Source organism: Falco rusticolus, chromosome 5, assembly GCF_015220075.1.
Source record: "Falco rusticolus isolate bFalRus1 chromosome 5, bFalRus1.pri, whole genome shotgun sequence".
In the NCBI taxonomy this organism is placed as follows: Eukaryota; Metazoa; Chordata; class Aves; order Falconiformes; family Falconidae; genus Falco; species Falco rusticolus.
The window spans coordinates 54985629-55005929 of NC_051191.1; the positions used below are offsets into that span (position 1 = coordinate 54985629).

General features: G+C 39.2%; 1 protein-coding gene across 1 annotated transcript in view; it reads left to right on the forward strand.

The window, feature by feature from the left end:
• The first annotated feature begins 1234 nt into the window (after nucleotides 1-1234).
• TTC26 (tetratricopeptide repeat domain 26) overlaps nucleotides 1235-20301 on the forward strand; it is a 55259-nt gene continuing 36192 nt past the window's right edge. Inside the window, exons 1-8 of the mRNA XM_037390115.1 lie at nucleotides 1235-1334; nucleotides 1423-1560; nucleotides 1958-2050; nucleotides 8308-8422; nucleotides 15553-15602; nucleotides 17171-17316; nucleotides 18585-18756; nucleotides 19140-19214. Of these exons, the coding sequence (XP_037246012.1) occupies nucleotides 1332-1334; nucleotides 1423-1560; nucleotides 1958-2050; nucleotides 8308-8422; nucleotides 15553-15602; nucleotides 17171-17316; nucleotides 18585-18756; nucleotides 19140-19214 (792 nt within the window). The 5' untranslated portion in view covers nucleotides 1235-1331. The remainder of the gene's footprint in view (nucleotides 1335-1422; nucleotides 1561-1957; nucleotides 2051-8307; nucleotides 8423-15552; nucleotides 15603-17170; nucleotides 17317-18584; nucleotides 18757-19139; nucleotides 19215-20301) is intronic.

Sequence of the window (20301 nt, forward strand, 5' to 3'; positions counted from 1 at the left end):
ATGCACACCTCCATCCCAAAGATACCTGCCTCCAAGGTACTACTACACCTCACTGGACACATGCTAGCAATCAGTAACAAAAATATATATGACTGGAGTAACTCAAGCTCCGCCTAAATGTAAAGAAAAAGGACTGGTCCTGGACTGAAGCAAGTCCAAACAGGGGGGAATTGTTGTCTAAACTCCTGAATTGCCACACTGATTTAGTGTTTAACTACATGTTAAACACATCTGTGCATGAAGTTAGGTCAAGCTGACCCACTCTACAAATGAAGGGACTTTTAATCAAGGCAGTTAGCCTTAGGAAGGATGAGTGACAAAGAACAGATGGTGGAAAGAACAGTTATCTAAGAAAGGAGCGTTGCACATTGGTTCTCTGCACTGGAATTGCTAATGATGCAATTCAGGCAATATAAAAATGAAAGTTTGGGCAATTCCACTGCATGATGTTGCTCTGTAACTAGGAAAGATGTTTCATTTGCAGAAAACTGCATTGTCAGAGTCACTGCATGAAACAAGCTGTGCTTGAAAATGATCCAGAGGTGGCCAGAGAGATCAGCTGCTGTATGCAGTTAAATGTATACAAGCCACATACCTAACATTTTATGTTATGCTCTCCATCTTTATAACTATAGAGATATAGATTGAGTGGCAATGTTTACCAGAGAAGTATGAACACCTGTGGGATTCCCTCCCCACAGGGCTGTCAGGGGAGAGTGACCAACCCACCGAGCCCAAGGGCAGCAGCTCTCTGGTCAGCTGAAGCCGCTCTGGATCACCTCAGAGAGCGAGGCGGGTTGCTGGCTACAAGCACATGAGATCCATTGTGGCATGCCAGGGAAAGCATTTTGGGATCGCACAAGTCTTATTAGGGGATGTTTAGGCAAAGGACCAAATGTGGGGAAAAGATGAGATCATGGGGGCTTGGGGAGGGCCCAGCCCGGGACACAAGACTGGGCGAGAGGGGCTGGTGACCTGCAAACCGATTGCTCGCCAGATGTTTCTGCGCCTAATCAGCGCAGTGTCACTTGTCGTCATGTGAAAACCCCATTTCTAACTGTTTTCCTGGGTGAGGGGACTCTGTCCTGCACGTGTCTCTGCGTGCAGGTTTAGCTGCCAGCAGCCAAAATTAAACCACAGGGCACTGGGGCCTGCGTCGCTACGGAGACCGCTGCCCGCTGCAGCGCAGCGGAACGTAGGGGGCGGCGCCAGTCGCCAGCCGGCGCCTCTTCGCCGCCGCGCTCAGGTCGGCGCTGCTGCCTTCCGCCGGCCCGCGGTTACCCTGGCAACGGCGCCGTCGGCGGAGCGAGGAGCCCGGGCCCGGCGGCAGGATGGTGAGTGGCGGCGCGGCGGGGGACGCGGGCCGGGGGAGGCCCCGCCGGGGCCCGGCTCTGACCCGGTTCCGCTCTGCTTTCTGCCCAGATGCTCTCGCGGGCCAAGCCGGCTGTGGGGGCTACCCCGCCGCCGGGGGACAAGCGGCGGAAGAAAGGGAAGAAGGTGCCGCAGCTGGAAGAGCTCCTGGCCCTGAGGGACTTCACCGGCGCGATCGCCTTGCTGGAGGTAACGGCCGCGGCGGGGCAGAGACCCCCGCCCCAGGGCGCCGCCGGCACCCTGACTCGCCCGCTCCCCTCGGGAGAGCGGTGCCGTCGCTGCCACGCCTGCGCTCGGCGGGGCGGCGGGGCGAGGGGAGCCCTTCACCCGCCCCGTGTCCCCCTCGCCCCGCGCCGCGCCCGTTAGGCCCAGCGTGGCAGCTTTTCCCCTCGCTTCGCAGAGCGAGGTTTGGGACGTGAGGGTTGCCTGTGCTTCCCTCCGAAATGCGAGGGCAGCTCCGCCTCAGTTGCGTCCACAGCTGTCAAACAATCGGTGATATAAGATGGCCTGGTATTACTTTGATTATCTGTGGGGTTTTATAAACTGTGTGATAGCTGACAAAATTCTTACGTTCTTCTCTATAAAGTTTAAACGGCACGTGGGTGAGCAGGAGGAGGATGCCGACCTTTGGATTGGATACTCTGCCTTTCATTTGGGTGATTACAAGAGAGCGCTGGAGGTAAGGTGGGGAAATCCTGCTCCCTGAGGTTGGAAATCAAGATGTGATAAAGTGATGACAACAGGAGGAAGATGTTCTATAACACGGCATGGTTCTGCTAGCCAGCTAAGGTACAAATGTACAGTAATAAGGCAGATGCTGTGGAAAGCAGTTTGGATTGGAGAGGAAAAAAGAAAAGGTATTTGCCTACAAAGATAGACCTTTTTTAATGTTACCTGCTGTCTGATTTAATACTAGGCTCAGTAGCGTAATTTGCTTTTTTATATATTGCAGTTCATATCCTAAATTTTTTATTCCCTTCTTGCACCTAGCTTTCCACAGTTTTGTTTTTCAGGTTTAGTTATGTCTTTGTTTTCATTGTGTAGCTTATCTGTAATATGCATGCTTTTTTCTTTAGAGGTTGATGCCTCTGGCCATTTAATGTACTTTATTGTTCCTCTTTATGTTTGCTTGTATTAAGTAATTCAATTAAATGAAACATTCTTATTTTCCAAAAGCTTTAAGTCACTAAAAGACATGTTGATTATTCAAATATGCATACATTTTTAATATTTGCACCATACAGTGCTGTTGTGTCTCAGTGTATGAGTCAATACGCAATTCCTTTTGTGTCCATTTATGTCTCCAGTGAAACTCTGTTGCCGCTGCCCCTGGGATCCCTTTATCTTCTCGGTTGTGCTAGCCTATTTCTCTGTAGAAGTCCTAAAAAATTTTTGTTGTTTGCCTTGCTCTGTACCTCCAAGGGCGGGAATCAGTGGAATCACACCAGAAAAGGAAGTGTTATGGAGTGGTAATGGTGATACCTACAAGGCTGCATATAAGCTAGTGAAGATTTGAAAACAACTCAGTCTGCCTGAATACTATTTGTCTCATTGCTGTATTCCTACAGATGTGAATTGCTGGGTCCTTCCAGTGGTGTATTATACCATTTAAGGCTTACTGGGTTTGGTCAATGTTAGCTGGGAGTGATCTCCATCATGATTCACTGTGAAGTATAACTGTGAAGTCTAGCTGGTTTTGCAGTCTTTTAATTTGCTTTTTTATGGAAGAAATATTAAAAACAGATGATCATTTAAAGTATTGACAGAAGAAAATAACTACAGAGAAACAGATTATGGAACAATGATATTTTCTCTCTTAGATACATTAGGTGTTTAACTGTAGTAATACATGGTCACGTGCACAAGTTTCATGTGAGGTGGAAATAGAATTTCAAAAGCTTCTGAGTAAGTTCAAAAGGCATTTTCCCCCTTAAAAATTGAAGAGGAAACCCGTTGGAGATGTTAGAAATGCTCAGTGAATCAAACTGACTATATGGTATAGACTGTAGAATAGTAGTATAGGACATAATAGTAACTTAATATCCATGTTTAGAGTTGTGGAATTTAAAGATTATGAATGTAACAATCAGTAACTGAAATTAATTTATATCTAGATGTTAGGTGTTAATAGGGAGTGAAAATTTGTATGCACATGAAAAATAGCTTGCAATTTCTTTGAAATAAATTCTACTTGGAACACCCAATAGGTGTTTTTATAGCCAGAGCAGATTTTAAATATTTCCTTCAACAAAAAAATAACAGCATTATTTATTTATTAGCGATTAGGTTTTGTACGTGGTTTGGATTCACCACTGGGTGATGCTGTTGATCCAGGCTTTTAAAAGCTGCAACATAGTCATCTTTTTCCCGGTTTTCTGCCGGAGTAAGGACAATAAAAGGTTTGCGTGCATGGTTTGTGGTTGATATGTATGTGTGTGTGTTTTAAGTGAGAGATCGCAGGCCCTATCTTTGCGAATTCATGACTGATCTTTTGCACAGTGATGAGTCCTGATAACTTTATCATTCTGTGGTGGCATATGGGAAATAAGCCTGTGCATCTCAACCTAGTTTCTTCTGGGACAGAACACTGTAGTTATAATTCCCAAGCCTGTAGTAATCAAGGGGAAGAGTGCTGACTGTGGAGGCTGAATTGCCTTCCAGTTGTCAGCTTCAAGATTGAAGTGTAATTCTGTATCTTCTCTGCTATGTTACTGAGGCATTGTTGCTGCATTCTCAAGGACAAATTCTTTGATTATCTGTAACCTCTAGATCTTGGAGCACTCTCTGGGGAGTGCCAGGAGCACTATCAGTAAAATACTATGGATAGAAGATTCTGTAGAATTCTCCAGAGTGACATTACACGCAATCGAAATGATTCACGCTCCTAAGTGCCTGCAAGCGACAACACATAGTCTGTGTCACCATATTCCCAGTTAATGGTTTGTATTCCATACACTTGATGAGGGTCTTCAGAAATTATACTGCTCAATAATCCTTTTATTTATAATTATACTTTTATAGTGAGCCAGGTGTGCTGTTTGCATGTCAACTTTTGGAGAGGCTTGGGAATTGAGGTGAGGTGGCCATCATCCACTACTGGAAGAAGGAGGGAAAAAATGAAAAACGCTCAGACCTCCAGCTCCAAGAATATCTTAAAGGAGAATGACAGCAAAATGTCTGGTACATTCACATGAAAGAATTTATATTCTCTTATCATAGGCACAGCAACAGTCAGGTATACTCTAGTAGAGTGCTAACCTCAGCTTCACTAGGGTCAGACTTTTCCCTTCTTAGTAGATAGATGCCTTTCTCAGAGGTTATGCCCCTGACACTGGTCTGGTGGGATCACCTCTACTGCTGTAAACCAATTTACAAATGGTACTGCACTAGATTTGACTCTTCCAGCAGCTGTGGTAGCAGTCCCTCCCTGGGGACTGTCTAGCATCCTTCACTGACAAATTGATTTTTACTAACACTGAGTAGCTAGTGTCTTCTGGGCATCACATGGCAACTAGAACTCCCATAGTGGGTGGCAGCATCTAATTAGTTTTCTGGAGTCTTCCATACCTACTATCCCTAATGGGGAAAAAAACCACCTGCCTTCCTGCCATGACTTGTTCATAAACCCTTCCTGAAGAATTTCCCAGTGTCACCCAAGGACCAGAATCAGAGCATCAGTCTAATGATTCTGTTTCTGAGCTGCCTGATCTTATAAACTGAAACAGCCGGGGCCTAAGAAAGGGAGGGTTATAAGACATGTTTGAGGTATGGAAAATTTAAGAGAAGTATTGGCAAGGGCAGGTGTGCTGCTAGGCTGCGTTCAAGGACAGGTTTCACGTTGGCATTCAGCACCCTCTGAATGGGCTTAAGCATACAGGATGGTGGCATGGTACAGCTGACAGACATGGTTGTGCCAGTTTGGCCCATCAGCTGCACACCTGAGAGCAAAGCATGATCCCCGTGCCAGAGCCTGCAATGCATTGTTTCTCTCAAGGTCTCACAAATGACAGCCAGGCATTCTGACAGCGTCTCCTATCTGCACCTACCTCCTAGTAGAGAAATCAGGATTCGGCCTCTTCACTGGACAGGACCTTCTGGCTACCCTGACTTTGCTTAGGATAATTTCAGTCAAATCGTAAATCATGAAAGGAATAGGGCTGTACTAGGGTAATGGTTAATCCATGAGCAGTATCTGGTCTTGTTTAAGTACTTTGCTGCAAATATGAGAATACAGGTACACTCAAGTTCCTGACAGCTGAAGCTAGAAAGTAGAAGATGGATTTTTGACTTCAGCCAGTTCTGTAGGCTTCTCGGTCATGACTTTAGCCAGGTTACAATGAGTATCTCCACTCTGAGCACCTCCTTTGAGTACCTATGGGGCAACCCTGTAGGCTGGCCTGTTTGTCGGCTCTTCAAGATGTGTTTATGGGTTTGGAGAATCCAGACAAGTCATAAGGGTATTGAGGAGAATCCTGCTAGCCTCAGTGTTGTCATTAGGTGTCCATAGCTGTATGCAATCAACCTGGTAGTCTGCTTTTGAATAAAAGTGCATGTATCTTGTGAGAGGGGCACAAGGTACAGGAGGGTGAAATAGCAAGAAGTTGTTTTGCTCCTGGTTGACAAAAATATGCCACAGGTTGACTGTTGGGAACGCTTTTGGAGTATTTAGTTTGTTTGGTTTTGTTGGTTTTGGGGAAAGGAGGAGGGAAAACACTTGTGAAGTAGTCTTTGTGAGACTGATATTGAATGCATTTTAGTGAGGAAGGGGGCAACAGCACGTTGTCTGGGTTCATGGCCCAGAACTACAGAGTAAGGAGTACTAGTAGTCCTCATTTTTATTTACTGTGTTTCCATAGATTAGCACTGGTACTGCTAGAGCACTCTTTATTTATTGCTTGCTTTGAATGGCAAAGCCAGAACATGACTTGTGTTTATGCACTTTGTCTTTTCTAATTAATCTGCCTGAAGCCATAGCTGAAAGAGACCTTTGGGTGCATTTAATCTGAATGAATTTTGAAAGATTCCAGATGGTCCCAATAAACAGCAGCAGCCTGTCTCTCAGAGGTCCGTGACAGGCCTATGTCAAGATTTAACTGGCCTCAGTAGGAAAGGTTGGCCTCTATGTAAATATTTTATTTATTTATTTTAAATCTTCTTGAAAGACAGTGAGTCCCTGAAGTATTAAGACTGATCTGACTTTTAAGGGCATACCTTACCAATATCTTCTCTGTTTGGGACTGTAGTTCACTTTCACTTGGCAAGAGAAAAAGAATAAATCGTTATGTTTCCAAACTATAAACTTTTGTTGTCAGCATGTTTCTGTTCTTGGGATTCACTATCCTTTGGGCATAGCTTATGTAATCTAGTGCTGTATATACATCTGTGCCTTTCCCCCAGAGATAAGAAGTCTTACACCCACAGTGGCACAATCTGGTAAATTCTCACTAGGCAAAGGGAAATTCCAGTTCATGTGTTTGGAGGAAGAATACAGAGTCACCAAGGGGTTGTGTTGCTGGGAGGAATGAGAGGCTTATGGTGATTGGGAGTGTGTGAATGGCATTCTTTCAGCCATCTTTCAGGTCTTGTTAGAACCTTGCACGACCCTGCCTGCTTTGCTTTATGCTGCCTGTTGGACATGACTGGATGGAGACCAGGAACAGCAACACGAGGCACTTCCACTGGGAAGGTCCTTTGTAATAATCATCAGAAACCTGACAGAGGGGAAAAAAAATGGCATGGCGAGGTTTCCCTGCCTCTGTTTTCATTTCTATTGTTACGCAGAGAAAGGATCTTTATATTCAGGAATATCACTGGTAGCTGCAAAGTTTTTTCCTTAAAAAGAAGTGGATAAAAGGATTGAACTGTTAAGTTTTTACCATTTCACAAATAACAAGAAATGAAGCAGTTTATGTGGCAGTATTAAGGCATATGTAATGAATGCAAATGAGTAAGAAATATCAGAATATGCTAGCTAGTGGTTTTCTATAGCTGTTGGCTGTAAATCTTAAAATGGGAAATTATGAAGTTAGGCACAGTTTAGTAATATTTACTGTATAGTTATGTCTTTGTCTATTGGGAAATCTTGAATTTGCCCAATACTGACTTGTAGGCTTGTGTTTTAATGCAGCAGTGTCCAAACAATTTTGATCACGCACCCCTATCAGTAAAAAATTTTCAGGCACACACCCCCAGTATACATACATATATATATTTATAAATTATATACATGTACTACTGTAGTAATATATTATGTAATTATAAAAAATACACAAAAATAGAAATTAAAAAAGGATGAGATAAAGATGGAATAGATGCTATTTTAAAAGTACTTATTTTGGTTATTAATGTTACAAATTATTTTTTTCCCTGCACCCAATAGTATTGTTTTGCTTAAGTGCTAGTGTGTGCACACCTGACTTTGGAGACCACTGTTTTAATCTATAAAAAATATGCTATCTACGAGTTTATAAAAGCATGTTTAACACTTGCCTCAGTAAGTATTCACAAAGATTTCCCCGGCGTTCATGGTTCCCAGGCTTTGACTAGAGGAGTTAGAAAAACATCAGAGGAGACTGAGGAAAAGCTGGTTGTGTTGATGCCTTTATAACTTTAATATATGAAACTCTTTAAAAAAAATATATGTAATTTTAATATAAATATAACTTCAATATTGACAGAATTCATGCTTTTACAGTGAAGATTTATAGCAGTGCTTGTCCCTGTTGTCTGTTCTATTGCTGTAAACAAAAAAGAGCTAGGGACATATCAGATTAAAATGTAATAGTTTCATTGTGAGAAGTGCAATGAACGTGAGGATAAGTAAATTGATCTAAATAATTTAATAATATGTTGTAAAATGGTGGGAGAAAGAATGATATTTAATACAATTTGTGCTATTACACATTTTTAAAAAATCAACCTTCTCTTCTGTTGCAGGAATATGAAGCCTTAACCAAACAACCAGCTTGCAATCCAGATGTTTGGGTGAACCTTGCCTGTACATACTTCTTTCTGGGGATGTATACGCAAGCTGAACAAGCAGCCTTGAAAGGTGAGATATAAGTCTCTGATGGAAAGGACTACTTGTTGACTTAAACACTTAGAGTGATTTCCAAAGAAAAGTATTCAATGCTGCTGCTTTTTTTTTTTTTTCCCATAAGAATAAAGGATACTTTTGAGCAAAGTTTTTTAGTTTGGGGGTTTTGTTTGGTTTCTTTTTTTCTTTCTTTTTTTTTTTTTTTTTCATTTTACATGAGAGTTGTGATGCAGTTTGTTTCCTAAAAATACCTTGGGCAGGTGGAGCAGCTGGCACTGAAAATGAAAGAAGCATCTGGAAAATAATTTTAGTTATTAATTTCTAAAAGCAAACCCAGCATATGTTGACCAACAACAAAAAGTTACTTTTCGATTGATTCCATATTTCTGAGCCAGTGCAGATGAAGCTAATCAGCCTACTGAAATTATCAAAAAATAAGCATCTGAGAGAGTTCATTATTCTCTCTGATGTGGACAAGAACTCTGTTTATGCAGTTTGAGTGACTTATTAGGTGGTCTTGTTGCCTTCTAAGTCAGATATTAAATATCTGGTTCTTCCAGGCGTGGAGTTCACTGCAGTGACATTGTTACATTCTACTTTAATCTGAAGGTGCATTTAAAGAAAAGGAGTAGAGATGAGATTCCAAGGCAATTTCTACTGCCTAAAAATGTTTCTACAGTTTATTTTGTTATCCATCGCTTTATATTTATCTTAGTGATTTATGTTTTTTCCTATAACCATAGCATCTCACTGCTTTCTAAGTAGAATTAATAGTGGTGATGTTCTCAGTCAACTTCTGACTCTTGCCTTTTTAGGATAAAAACTCTTACTGAAGTGTGGATTTTCTCTTTTCATTCTTTCTTTAGTCTTCTAGTCTTGGGCTGAAAATAGGGTGCGGAGAAAATAACCGTGTACTTTCTGCTACTGTGGAGGAGTGCCCTTCAAAAAGGACTGTTCTGTAGTGGTTTTTTAGAAATAATTAGATTCCTGTATCCCTTTAAAATCATCTGAGAAGTCATGCTGAGCTCGAATCTTGAAACTGGGAATGTTTTGTTTCCAACTGTAAAAAAAAAAATCATGCGGAGCTTTGTGATCTGTGTTGTCCAAAAAGTGTGTAAATTTCTAATATTTACAGATAATAATCTCTAATATACCACAAATTTGATCTTTGGTGATTACAGTCCAGGACTTGAACTGGGATCTAAAAATAATTGGGCAATAGAGCTTGAGGTGTCAGTGTGACCTAAACCATGGGGGAAGCAAGCGGTTGCATCCTGTACCAGTTGGAGTCATTGCCATCAACTTCATATCATGTGAATTACAATAATCCATTCTAGAGATGACAGATACACATCTGGGCATGCACCTTCATTACTTTATTAATTGTGAACTGGAAGTGAGGGACAGTTAATTTTTTTGTGCCACCTCAGATTTGTTTGTAGTAGCATGGTGAGTGGCAGGGTAGGGGGTGCAGTTAGTGGTACTCAGGTGCTGGAGGCAAGGGCAGGAATGTTGAGAAAGGAGTGCAAAATGTCAGGAGTGTAGCAGAGGGTGTATTTTGCCTGAATTCTTGCATACTGCTTGCTGTTTGTTGCTGCAGTTATGCTAAGCCCCTGAAAGTAGTGTAGTGCTAAAGCAAATGAGAAAGAAATAATTTATTTTCAGCTATAATTCTGAATTTCTACAGTCATAGAGTCTGTATGTGAAAGGGAACACAAATGTCAGCTAGCTTTCTGGAATAGGTTTTCTAACACAAACATGTAAATATCTAGAAATCAAATAGAAGTTCCTTCTTGCAATGTACTGTTGCTGTTGCTTAAGAAAATTATTAACTGTCTGAGGAAAAATATGCAGGATACTTAAAAATTAGGAAATTAGCGTTAAAAGCCATGATGTAATTACTACATTTCATACAGATATATAGTCTGCAATCTCCAGTGGAGCAAGGTTTTACATTTATTTTATAATAGATGTGAAGTATTCTTTTAGCTTGTTGTTACTTAATTAAAACTTCAAGGTACACTTTCTCAGGAAAGAATAAATCTGTGTATCAGAAGTCATATAAACCAGAATTACTGCAAATATAACCTAAGTAGTAGAGCAACACAGCAATAAAGAAAAATCCTTCTTTGAACTTTTTTCATTACAGTTGTATTTTACCTCCTCTAGGCTTTCTTCCAAATTCCTTTCAGATATTTTTGGCTTCTCCTTTTTCCCTGCTGTGCCCTTACATGACAGTTACTAATGTTCCTGGATCCGAGGTGAAGGTAGAGTTACTTTAAGTCAGCTACTGTTGTCTCATAGTCATCCCATAGTGAAGCTGCCAAGTGATAGGTTGTTTTGTTTACTCCTTTTGCATCCGTGCTCTCATATATTGGCTGAATGTGTTTTCCATGCTGTGTGCTAGCCCATCTAGTCTTGGGAGAATGAGACTGAAAGTCATCTTCTTGGTTTAATACATAATATTAGTAAAAATTTAAAAAAAAGTACTAAAATATTAGTAAAGTACTATTTTTTAATTATAAAATTATAAAACCAAATAATCCTAGGTTGCATTCCCAGTTCTTGTGCCTTGCAAAGCACAAGGACCAGAAACTCAGCACACTTGCGTGGTGATCCTGGCAACCAATTCCTAGTGCTCTTGGAAGCCATGGGCTAGCACTGCATTAAGAAAAACAGAAGAAATTACAGCATTCTTTTAAACCACAAAGTGTGCACATAAGTAGGCTGCAGTTAAATCTGTTATGAAAAACAGTCTTTTTAGGATAAATGGAATTTTACAATTAAATTTAAGATTCATCCACATACAGGGTTGTGTTGCTGAACCACTCATTAAAGTTCTTTCCCCCCCTCCTTTTTTCTTCCTTCCTTCTAACTTCCTTTCCTTTCTCCCTCCCTTTTGATGGACAAAGCTTTGTAATTACTTCACTTCTTCACAGCTCTGTGTGTCAGATCTGAATGTGGTTTAACTGAACAGACATACTTCTCATTTCACAGCTTATACTGGAAGGAGCAATATTGTACAAAAACAGAACAGAGATGGGTTAGTAAGAGCAATGACATTTTCCAAACCATTTTTGCTTATGTATGTCCTAATGTTTACCAGGTGTCAGATAGCTGTCACTGCTGAAAATGTGCAGTTATAAGTGGGCATGGAAAAGTTGCTGGGTTTTCTTTTTCTTTAGACTGCATGTTCACCTACATGCAAAATTATCTGCTTTCTCTGTGTACTATATTTCTTGAGAACAGTAGTTCATTTTCATTGCATTTTAGCTGTGGTTTTGAAGCAGCGGAGTTTGATATATGGAATTTTCAACGTGCTCAAGTGCAAATATCAATTTAAACATATTTAAACTTTAAAAGCTATTAACCTTATTTGCTTGGTTTGCTTTTTGAAGTATAATGGAAGCTACACAACAGGAATAATTGATAGGTTTTTGCTTCAATAATCTTTAACTTACTATGCTTAGGCATGACTGAAATGAGATGTGTCTGTATATGGTAAGTAACTGAACATAGCTGAACTGGCTTTTAAGTGTGTTAGAAATGGAAAGTTTCAGTGAATGCTCTCTGTAAATTTCATTCAAGAAAATTCTGAACAGTTGAGCTATTCAAGTGTGTGTAAGTGCAAACCTCGCTATTGGACCATGGTTTTTCCGAGCACTTTTCCAATACCCTTGCATCTTCCCTCCACCAGTGAGACTGTGGTTCTGAAGCACAGAGGGCTTTGTTCAGCTACTGTATTCAGGTGGGCAGGGTGCTGTTTCTCAGGAACAGGAGAATAAGTTTGCCTGTGCTCATATTTTCTGTGCTGTCAGGCTGGAGCTTTCTCAACCCTGTTCCATTCCTACCAGCACCTGCTATGTGTGTTTAAGATGTGCTCTACATCTGTTAATGTGTGAAGTGCTGCCATAGCATATGCATTATGCCTGCTGGATGGGTCTTCTTAATGTTGGATGCGTGACCAGCCCTGCCTTGCACTCTTATGAGAGGAAAAAAATGCCCAATTTTCCATGACTGTTTCATTATCTTACTGCCTGTGGCAGCAATATGAAACCCACTAAGACTCTGAGCTGCCATTTCTAGTGAGCTTAACTTTTTGTTTAACAATTAGTGAAGGTAACTCTCTTCACTCTTATTGGAGCTGTTTATTATATCTTAATAAATACTTCAATAAGTCCCTGTTCAGTGTCAGCACATAAAAATATACAGAACACTTTTAAGATCAGTGTCAAACTATGACTTTAGTGCCTGGATCATCAGCAACTGATCATGACAAACATTCTAGCATAGGAAGATCAGTGTGTTTCCTAGCTGGAGGAGATACATCCTATCCAGCTACCTCAGCGATGTCTTCAGCACAAGATCAATATTAGACCTGGAGCAGGGTGCAGTTTGATGCTGTGCAGCATTGTGATCGTGTTTGTTATGATCACTAGATTGCTTAGTACTGATTTTAAAAAACAATAAAAATATGTACAGTCATCTTCTTGAAAAAGTAGCACAGGGTAAGATTGTGCTTCCCTGTGGCACTAATAGGTCTGTGACAATGAAATTCAGTAGCAGCAAAGAGTAATAAAGGTACAAGCCTAATGTCCCTTAAAGTCATTATCTCTGATAAGACAGTTGTATCACTTCCTGCTCCAGTGATTGACAACAGTTTTATCCAATATTCGTAACTAGATTCTTTCTGGAAACTAATCTGACCTTGTTCATGTTTCCTTGTCTTCCTGAAAAAATGCATTTGGCACTGGGAGAAAAGAAACTGCTGATATTGAATGCTTCCATGGTTCTGTGTACTATATCGACAGGACTACATTTTTTGGGGTTTTGACCCTCTCCTGCTCTGGCTAACATTAAGTAGAAGTGTCTTATTTTAAAGAATATCAAATAGGTAGCATCATATAATATCTTATGAAGCAGGACATTTTGTCTCCCTCCATATATCCATGCACACCACCAGAATGCAGGTTTCATCTTTTGCCTGTAAATTACATGTAAGATAATGTGGACTAACCCTCCAGCTTTTGCCAAGAAGTAAATAATAATTTTGATGTCGGATCAGATGCTAGGTTTGCAAAGGCAGCAGTGCAGTCATTGGTTGACCAGTGAAACAAGAATACCTCAGTTTAGGTTCTTGAAGGGAGTATTGCTTGCAAGTCACAATTTGCACAGTGAAATTAATGCTAAAACCCATTTAAAAAAAAAAAAAAAGGAAACAAAACCTACTCAAAAAAGGAACACTGGTGTCTTTACCCATAGTGCTGTGATTATACAGTATGTTATTTTCGCTGTAAACCCCACAATCTGTCCTGCTTGTATTTTTGGAGTCTTTGATGACCAAATGTTTTGAATTGTGAAGGGTGGTTGTGGTTGGTTGAAGTTTTACAGAAAAGCACATGTGGGGTCCGTGTGCAACCCTTCTAAACTTTGACATTAAAACGTATCAATTAATGCTGGGGCACATGTGGAGTTACCACAGTATCGTTACTGACAACATTTGGAAGAACATGCATTTAAATTAAGGGACTCTAACTTCCTAATTCAATGAATTAAATTGTTTCTAGAATGCACTGTCATGTTAGTTGTACACTTACTGCTTATACAATATACAGATTGTAGATCAGAAAAAAACCTTTCTGTTCTTTAATAATTAGGCTAATGAGAATTCCCACATGTATCCTAGATTGAAGACCATTTAGCTTAACAACTTGATGCTCTGTAAGTAATACCTTGCAAGGTTGTTAGGTTTGTGAGAACACTGTCATACTGCCTTTGCCTTTTGGGACTTCTGTATTGTAGCAGTTCTTTAAAGATACAGTTCACTGTCCCCTTTTTTTCTAGGAATATTGTTAAATAACATAGCTTGGGAAGGAGGAAAAGGGAGAAATAATTGCTGTGTCTATCAGAAGTAGGTGGGCAGCCTTATACTGCCAATATGATGACAATGACCTGGGTTTTGGCATTGTCCACTGTGTTATAAAGTTTTCTTACTATGTGGAGAAAGAGTAAGTCTGGAAATCTCTCCCTAAATTGCTTTAAAAAAAAATAATCTAACTTACTACTAGAAAATTCCATCTTGGAAGGAGGGAGGGAAGAGGTTTTGGTGGTTTGAGCCCTTTTTCATGGTTTAGGATGTCAGAAGAATTATAGCTTTGTGTTACAGGCCACTGCTTTGCTAACTCTGCACTTTTGTGGCCTCAAACACAGCAAGTAATTCTGCTTTTTGTAAAGATTCCATGTACATCCTTTCTGTGGAACACAGGTTGCCAGCTGGTTGGTCTAAGCAAGAATGAGAGTGCTCATTAACTGAGTAAGCTAAAGAAAATACAGGAAACAAGGGAAGTCTTTTTGGAAGATTGCTTGCAAAAGAAATTAATAGCTTTGTTGGACGAGGACCTTTGTCACTGTCAGTGAAGCTCAAGGCTCTCTCTAGTGACTTAAAGCTCTACAGTTAACAATTTGTATCATATGGAATGAGTTAAATGGAATTTCTAATCCTGCTAGAGCAAGAAATTTCATGAACTTTGTGGCTCTAGAAAGGAGGTGTCTCCCTTATATTTCTTGCCATATCTTAGTTTGAATCTTACCTGCTCTGACTTTCATGTGCCTTTTGTTCCGAAGGACAGAAGAAATATTAGAACTAAATATAATATAATGTGCATACATAACAGCAATGGGTTTATGCAGTGCACTGAAAGTGAAAGGTTCCTAGAATTATGAATCACAACTGACTTCAAACGTGACACGTTGTAGAACGAGCCTTGATTGTGAGTTTATCTGTTGTTGCTATTTATTTTGTAAAAAATGCTATACTGTATGTTGCAAAAAAACCCAGGGAATTATCCAGAAGGCCCTGCAGGGAAATAATAATGCAATTCATAAAAGTTTTAAGGTTCATGAAAGACAGAGGCCAATGAAAAGTTATTTTCAACAGGAAGCAGGAAGGCCTTTAAACTGCTCTAAAATTGGTAGAACCTGCCCCAGGGCATGATCTGCAAAGGCTGTGTCAGTGAAGAACTGTACTTGGGCTATTAATGAAAGAATATGGGTGCATGCATATCTACTGAGAAAGAGAGTTAAAAATAAAGAAGAGACATCCTGAGTTGTTCTTTGCAGCAATATTTACTGAATTTTCCTTTCAGCACCTAAAAGTCGTCTCCAGAACCGTTTACTCTTTCACCTGGCACATAAGGTATGATGTATTTTCTTCACTCATACTTTGTTTGTTTTCTTTTCAGTTTGGTAATGTGTAATTTATGCTGGCAACCTGGCAGAATAATTAAAATGTCTGTGGTGGCAGGAGAACAAACATTTTCGGTAACCACGCTACTGTATTAAAATGTGGAGGAGAAAGTAAGTGTGAAAACATGATCTCAGAATAGATGCCCTCAGCATGTACGTAAGGAAAGTCTCACCAACGCAATTCACATAAGTCATACAACAGGAACCTGATGGTATTTTTGATCACGAGGAACCTGGAACTTGAAGACAATCAGAAATGTATAAGCCACTATTTTTATTTTTCTTTGAAGTATACCAAGTTTTCCTGACTTGTTGCTGTCTTATACCTAGCAATTTGACCAAAACAGTCTGTCTGCTATTACTGATCCTCCGAAGTCATTCAGTATCCAAGATGTCATGTTGTTTATAGCAAGTTTACTTTAATTTCAGCAATTGAATATTTGTTTCACTTACCACACATAGCTATCTTCCCTTAAGTTTGGGGTTGTACCATCCTGTGTTATACTTATTAAGTATTGTGCTACTGAAGAGACTGAGTTGGAAGAATAAATCCTGAATGTTAGCTTTGATGACAGATTCTCTTTACTTATATCTCTGTTAACAGAGAAATCTTAAAACATTTTTGTAGCAGCACTGGCACTTACAGATGTCTGTGATAAAGAGAAGTTGAATAATACCCAGTTCATCAAGTTAGTCTTTGGAAATAAAGGGGTTTACGAAACTATGAAGCCCATTGCCTTTAGTTCTGTTAAGCAACTTCTCTTGCCTTTGTACTGGAGTATCATTTTGTGACCGGCTTAGAGGGAGGAAAAGAATTTGAAGAAAACTGAGCAGATAGATAAAAACAAATAGATAAGATAGAATTTGTGTGTAAGAGAAATTCATAATTACTGTTGAATCAACAGAATCAGCAAAGGGAACCACTGGAATAAGTGATTTGAGTAGAATGATTAGGTGAATAGCCTCAACTTTACTATTGTAATACAAATATAATGGTTATGTTTAACTCTGCTCCTTGTTTTTATCTTTGTATGTGTGTTATGTGTTATACAGCAATGCTTTTAACAACAAACCATTTATTTAAAGAAACTGGAATTCTAAGGTGCTGATTAAAGAGAATTTGTTAGTGCTGTAAAGAAGTTTTGTGAAAATTAGTGCTTGCATGTTGGCAAGTCTTGTAATTTTCTGCTATCCATGAGAAGTAAGATTTGGATCTACAAACAGCAGAATTTCTGCTGGCTCAAATAATAAAAGTCAAATCTTGTGTTGCAAAATTCTGTTTGTGAAATAATTAATTCAGCTGTTTCCCCTCTTATCCATCAAGGCATGTGACATGTAATTATGTCTAAATCGCATCTTAAAGGAAAATGTATACTTAGTTGTAGCCTCACGTAACAGAGGTTTTCCAGATGTTTAATATGCATCACCTGCTGTTTGCCAACAAGGACAAAACTAAACCATCGAATTAAAATGTTTTTCTCACTGAACTCTTCTGAGAATGTGTCACACTCTTTTTAGTTCAGCGATGAGAAGAAACTGATGAGCTCTCACCAGAATCTGCAAGACATTACAGAAGATCAGCTTAGCTTGGCATCTATCCACTACATGCGGTCCCACTACCAAGAAGCCATTGATATCTACAAACGCATTCTTCTTGATAATCGGTGGGCATCTCTACTCTAAACCTTAAAGCAGTGTCTCTGATACTGCTGGTATTTGAATTCCATTTAGTTGCTTGGTTTCTGAAATTAGGAATTTCCTCCAATTACTATGTCTCTTTCCCACAGCAAAATGTGCATGCTGCAGCCCTTTCAATTTTGTTCATTGCAAAGCATTATAGAAAAATGCATGTTTAAAAAGAAGTCTGCTCTCTGTTGCTTTATTTTAGTGATATTTTTGTGTAATTCATTCTGAGGTCTTTTTTTATTTCATTGCTTACTTCTGAAATGATACGTGGTTATGTAGCTGCTTTGTCTTCTTTCCACTTTGATGTCCAGTCTGATGATCCTTGCTTGTGATTATTGACTTCTCCTTCACCTTTCTGAGAGTTCAGTTCATAAGTTTTACAGATAATTCCTTGCATTCCTTTAAGCCTGAAATTCTTTCCATTTCTATTTATCCTGCTATGACACTTGTTGATGATTATTCCTATCATATTCTGTAAGTTTTTTTAGTTCAGAATTTAACAAGGAGCAAATTGAATTCTTACATGGCTGGAAGTATTGTTTAATAAAATAGAAACTAATGTCCCAGACTACATAGCTGTCGTTTAGCAGTAACTTCTCTTGAATGCTTTGGAAAAGCCCATCATAATGTATATAAGTATGTCATGTAATGCTTGCAGAAGAGATTTTTAAATTCCAAGTCCTGTAGAAGCAATCACTCAAAACTAAATGAGTAACCTTCTAACAATTACCCTTTTACTCACTGTTTCCACAAATGCCTGTCTTAATTCTGTGTCTAGTTCTTCTGGCTTGATAGCTTGTAATGGCAAGGATTTTTCTAAAATAATTGTACGGGGTGTAAGATAATAAGATCCATTAAAATATTTTCAAAGTTTTATGTGCATATTAAATGTCTTTGCATCTATCGCATAGAAAATCCTGTTCTGCAAGGCCAAATACAGTGCTCATGTTCTGTATATTTCCTTTGTGTGAAGTTGTCACCATTTCCCAGATTTGCGAACCAAAAGTTATGTAGGTGATTCTTTAAAGCTGAAGTAGCTGCCATTGAAAAAAGTAATGCAAATCTGGATCTGTGCAGTCCTAGCTAACTAGAGCTTTAAAAGCTCTAAGCATTTCTCAGAAACCCCAGTTTTGTTGTGCTTGTAAAAGATGTATAGACCTGTGAGAGCTTTATCACTGATGTTAATGTTCTGTAGTATAACTATCTGGTGGGATTTAAATGTTTTCTTTAATCCTTTTTCCTGCAGGGAATACCTGGCTCTGAATGTATATGTGGCCCTATGCTATTACAAACTGGACTACTATGATGTATCACAGGAAGTGCTAGCTGTTTATCTTCAGCAAGTTCCTGACAGCACCATTGCTCTTAACCTTAAGGCTTGTAATCATTTTCGACTTTACAATGGGAAAGCTGCTGAGGTATCTATCAGACAGCCCTTCAGTTCACTTTTATTTTCACTGAAAATTCTGTACAGGTTTCTTTTCCTTGTTATCTGTCTTAATCAGTAACATTGATAACGCCCTTTATCTGGTCATTGTATCCTTCTCTTAGGAATGTCCCCATTTCAGTTTCCCTGGTACTAAGCACTTCACATCTGTGCACAGTGGTCTTAGTTTTCCCAGTTAATTTTTGACCTTGTGTCTATCTAAAGTTATCACATAGAAGTGGGAAGGCAAAAATCTTTCAGTGATCCAGCACTGCTGGAGATGTCTATCAGCTTTGGGGCTCATATGAAGCTCCATTTATGCTTCTGTGCTTTTTTAGTTTTGTGTTTAAAAATTTGGAATATATGTAATTCCAGGCAGAGCTCAAGAACTTGACAGACAGTGCCTCATCGTCTTTTGAGTTTGGCAAGGAGCTCATTAAGCACAATCTGGTGAGTAATGTATTTCTCAGATTTAATACAAACTGCACTCATTTGTAGAGCTTTTCTTGATGATTCATAAAATGGAATATTTTGGGAATTGCAGACCCAGTTGAATCTTTGCTGCCATATAAGTCCTATTCCAGAAATCCTACCTGTAGAATCAATGTGCCATCAAGGGTATTTTGTTTCCCTGTCAGTATTATTTTCTTGACAGAGTCTCAAAATGCTGTTGCTTTTACTTCCAAAGGCATATTAAAATAACTTATGTCCTGTAAGAATACCTTTGCAAGATATTTTGTGGAGCCCAGTCAATAAGGACACTGTAGAAACAAGTCATAATGCATGACCCCGTACTCTTATGGGGAAATGGCCTTCATCCAAAAAGTACTTAACAAGGGGTTCCTAGGGAAAAAGGTGCTGATAAAAGCTAAAATACTTGTGTGTTCTGCAGTAAAAGAGTCATTAATCACCTGTTAATTTTCCCTGCAGTTGTATTATTGGTTTGTTGATCAAAGGGTAACAGTAGATTGCTCTTATTTAACGATGAGCAGTTGCTTGCCCTTGGTTTTTCAAGAGTAGTCACCACAAGCTAATGTTTTCTTCCATAAGAGTTAAAACTCCTTTCAAACTGGACTTTTCTAAGTTAACATTCTTTATTTTGAATGTGGGTCTTTTTGCTAGTGGTTTATTGAATAAGTATGTTAGATTTTCTTGGAGGAACTGTCATATGAAACTGAAGTATAATTGACTGCTCCTGATCATTTTAGGATCTTGTGGCATTCTAAATAAATGTAGAGTTGTTAACCTAATTTTTTCATATGAATACATCATAAGCAAATTTTAGTTCTGTATGTGTTTCCCTCGCTTTTGTTTTAGACTATATTATTCTTTAAAATCTTTGACAGGTAATCACTCCTTTGAAGTGTTGAAAGCTGAAGTTAATTTTTACTGATGGATTAAATACTTAATATTCTTCAGAATAAAGTTTCTTCACACATCACAATTCTGTAGTTATATTAAAGCAAGGATTATGCTAATGCCAGTACCACTGACCTTTTCTTACTGTTCACATAGGAATTTAAGGATTCATTTCCTT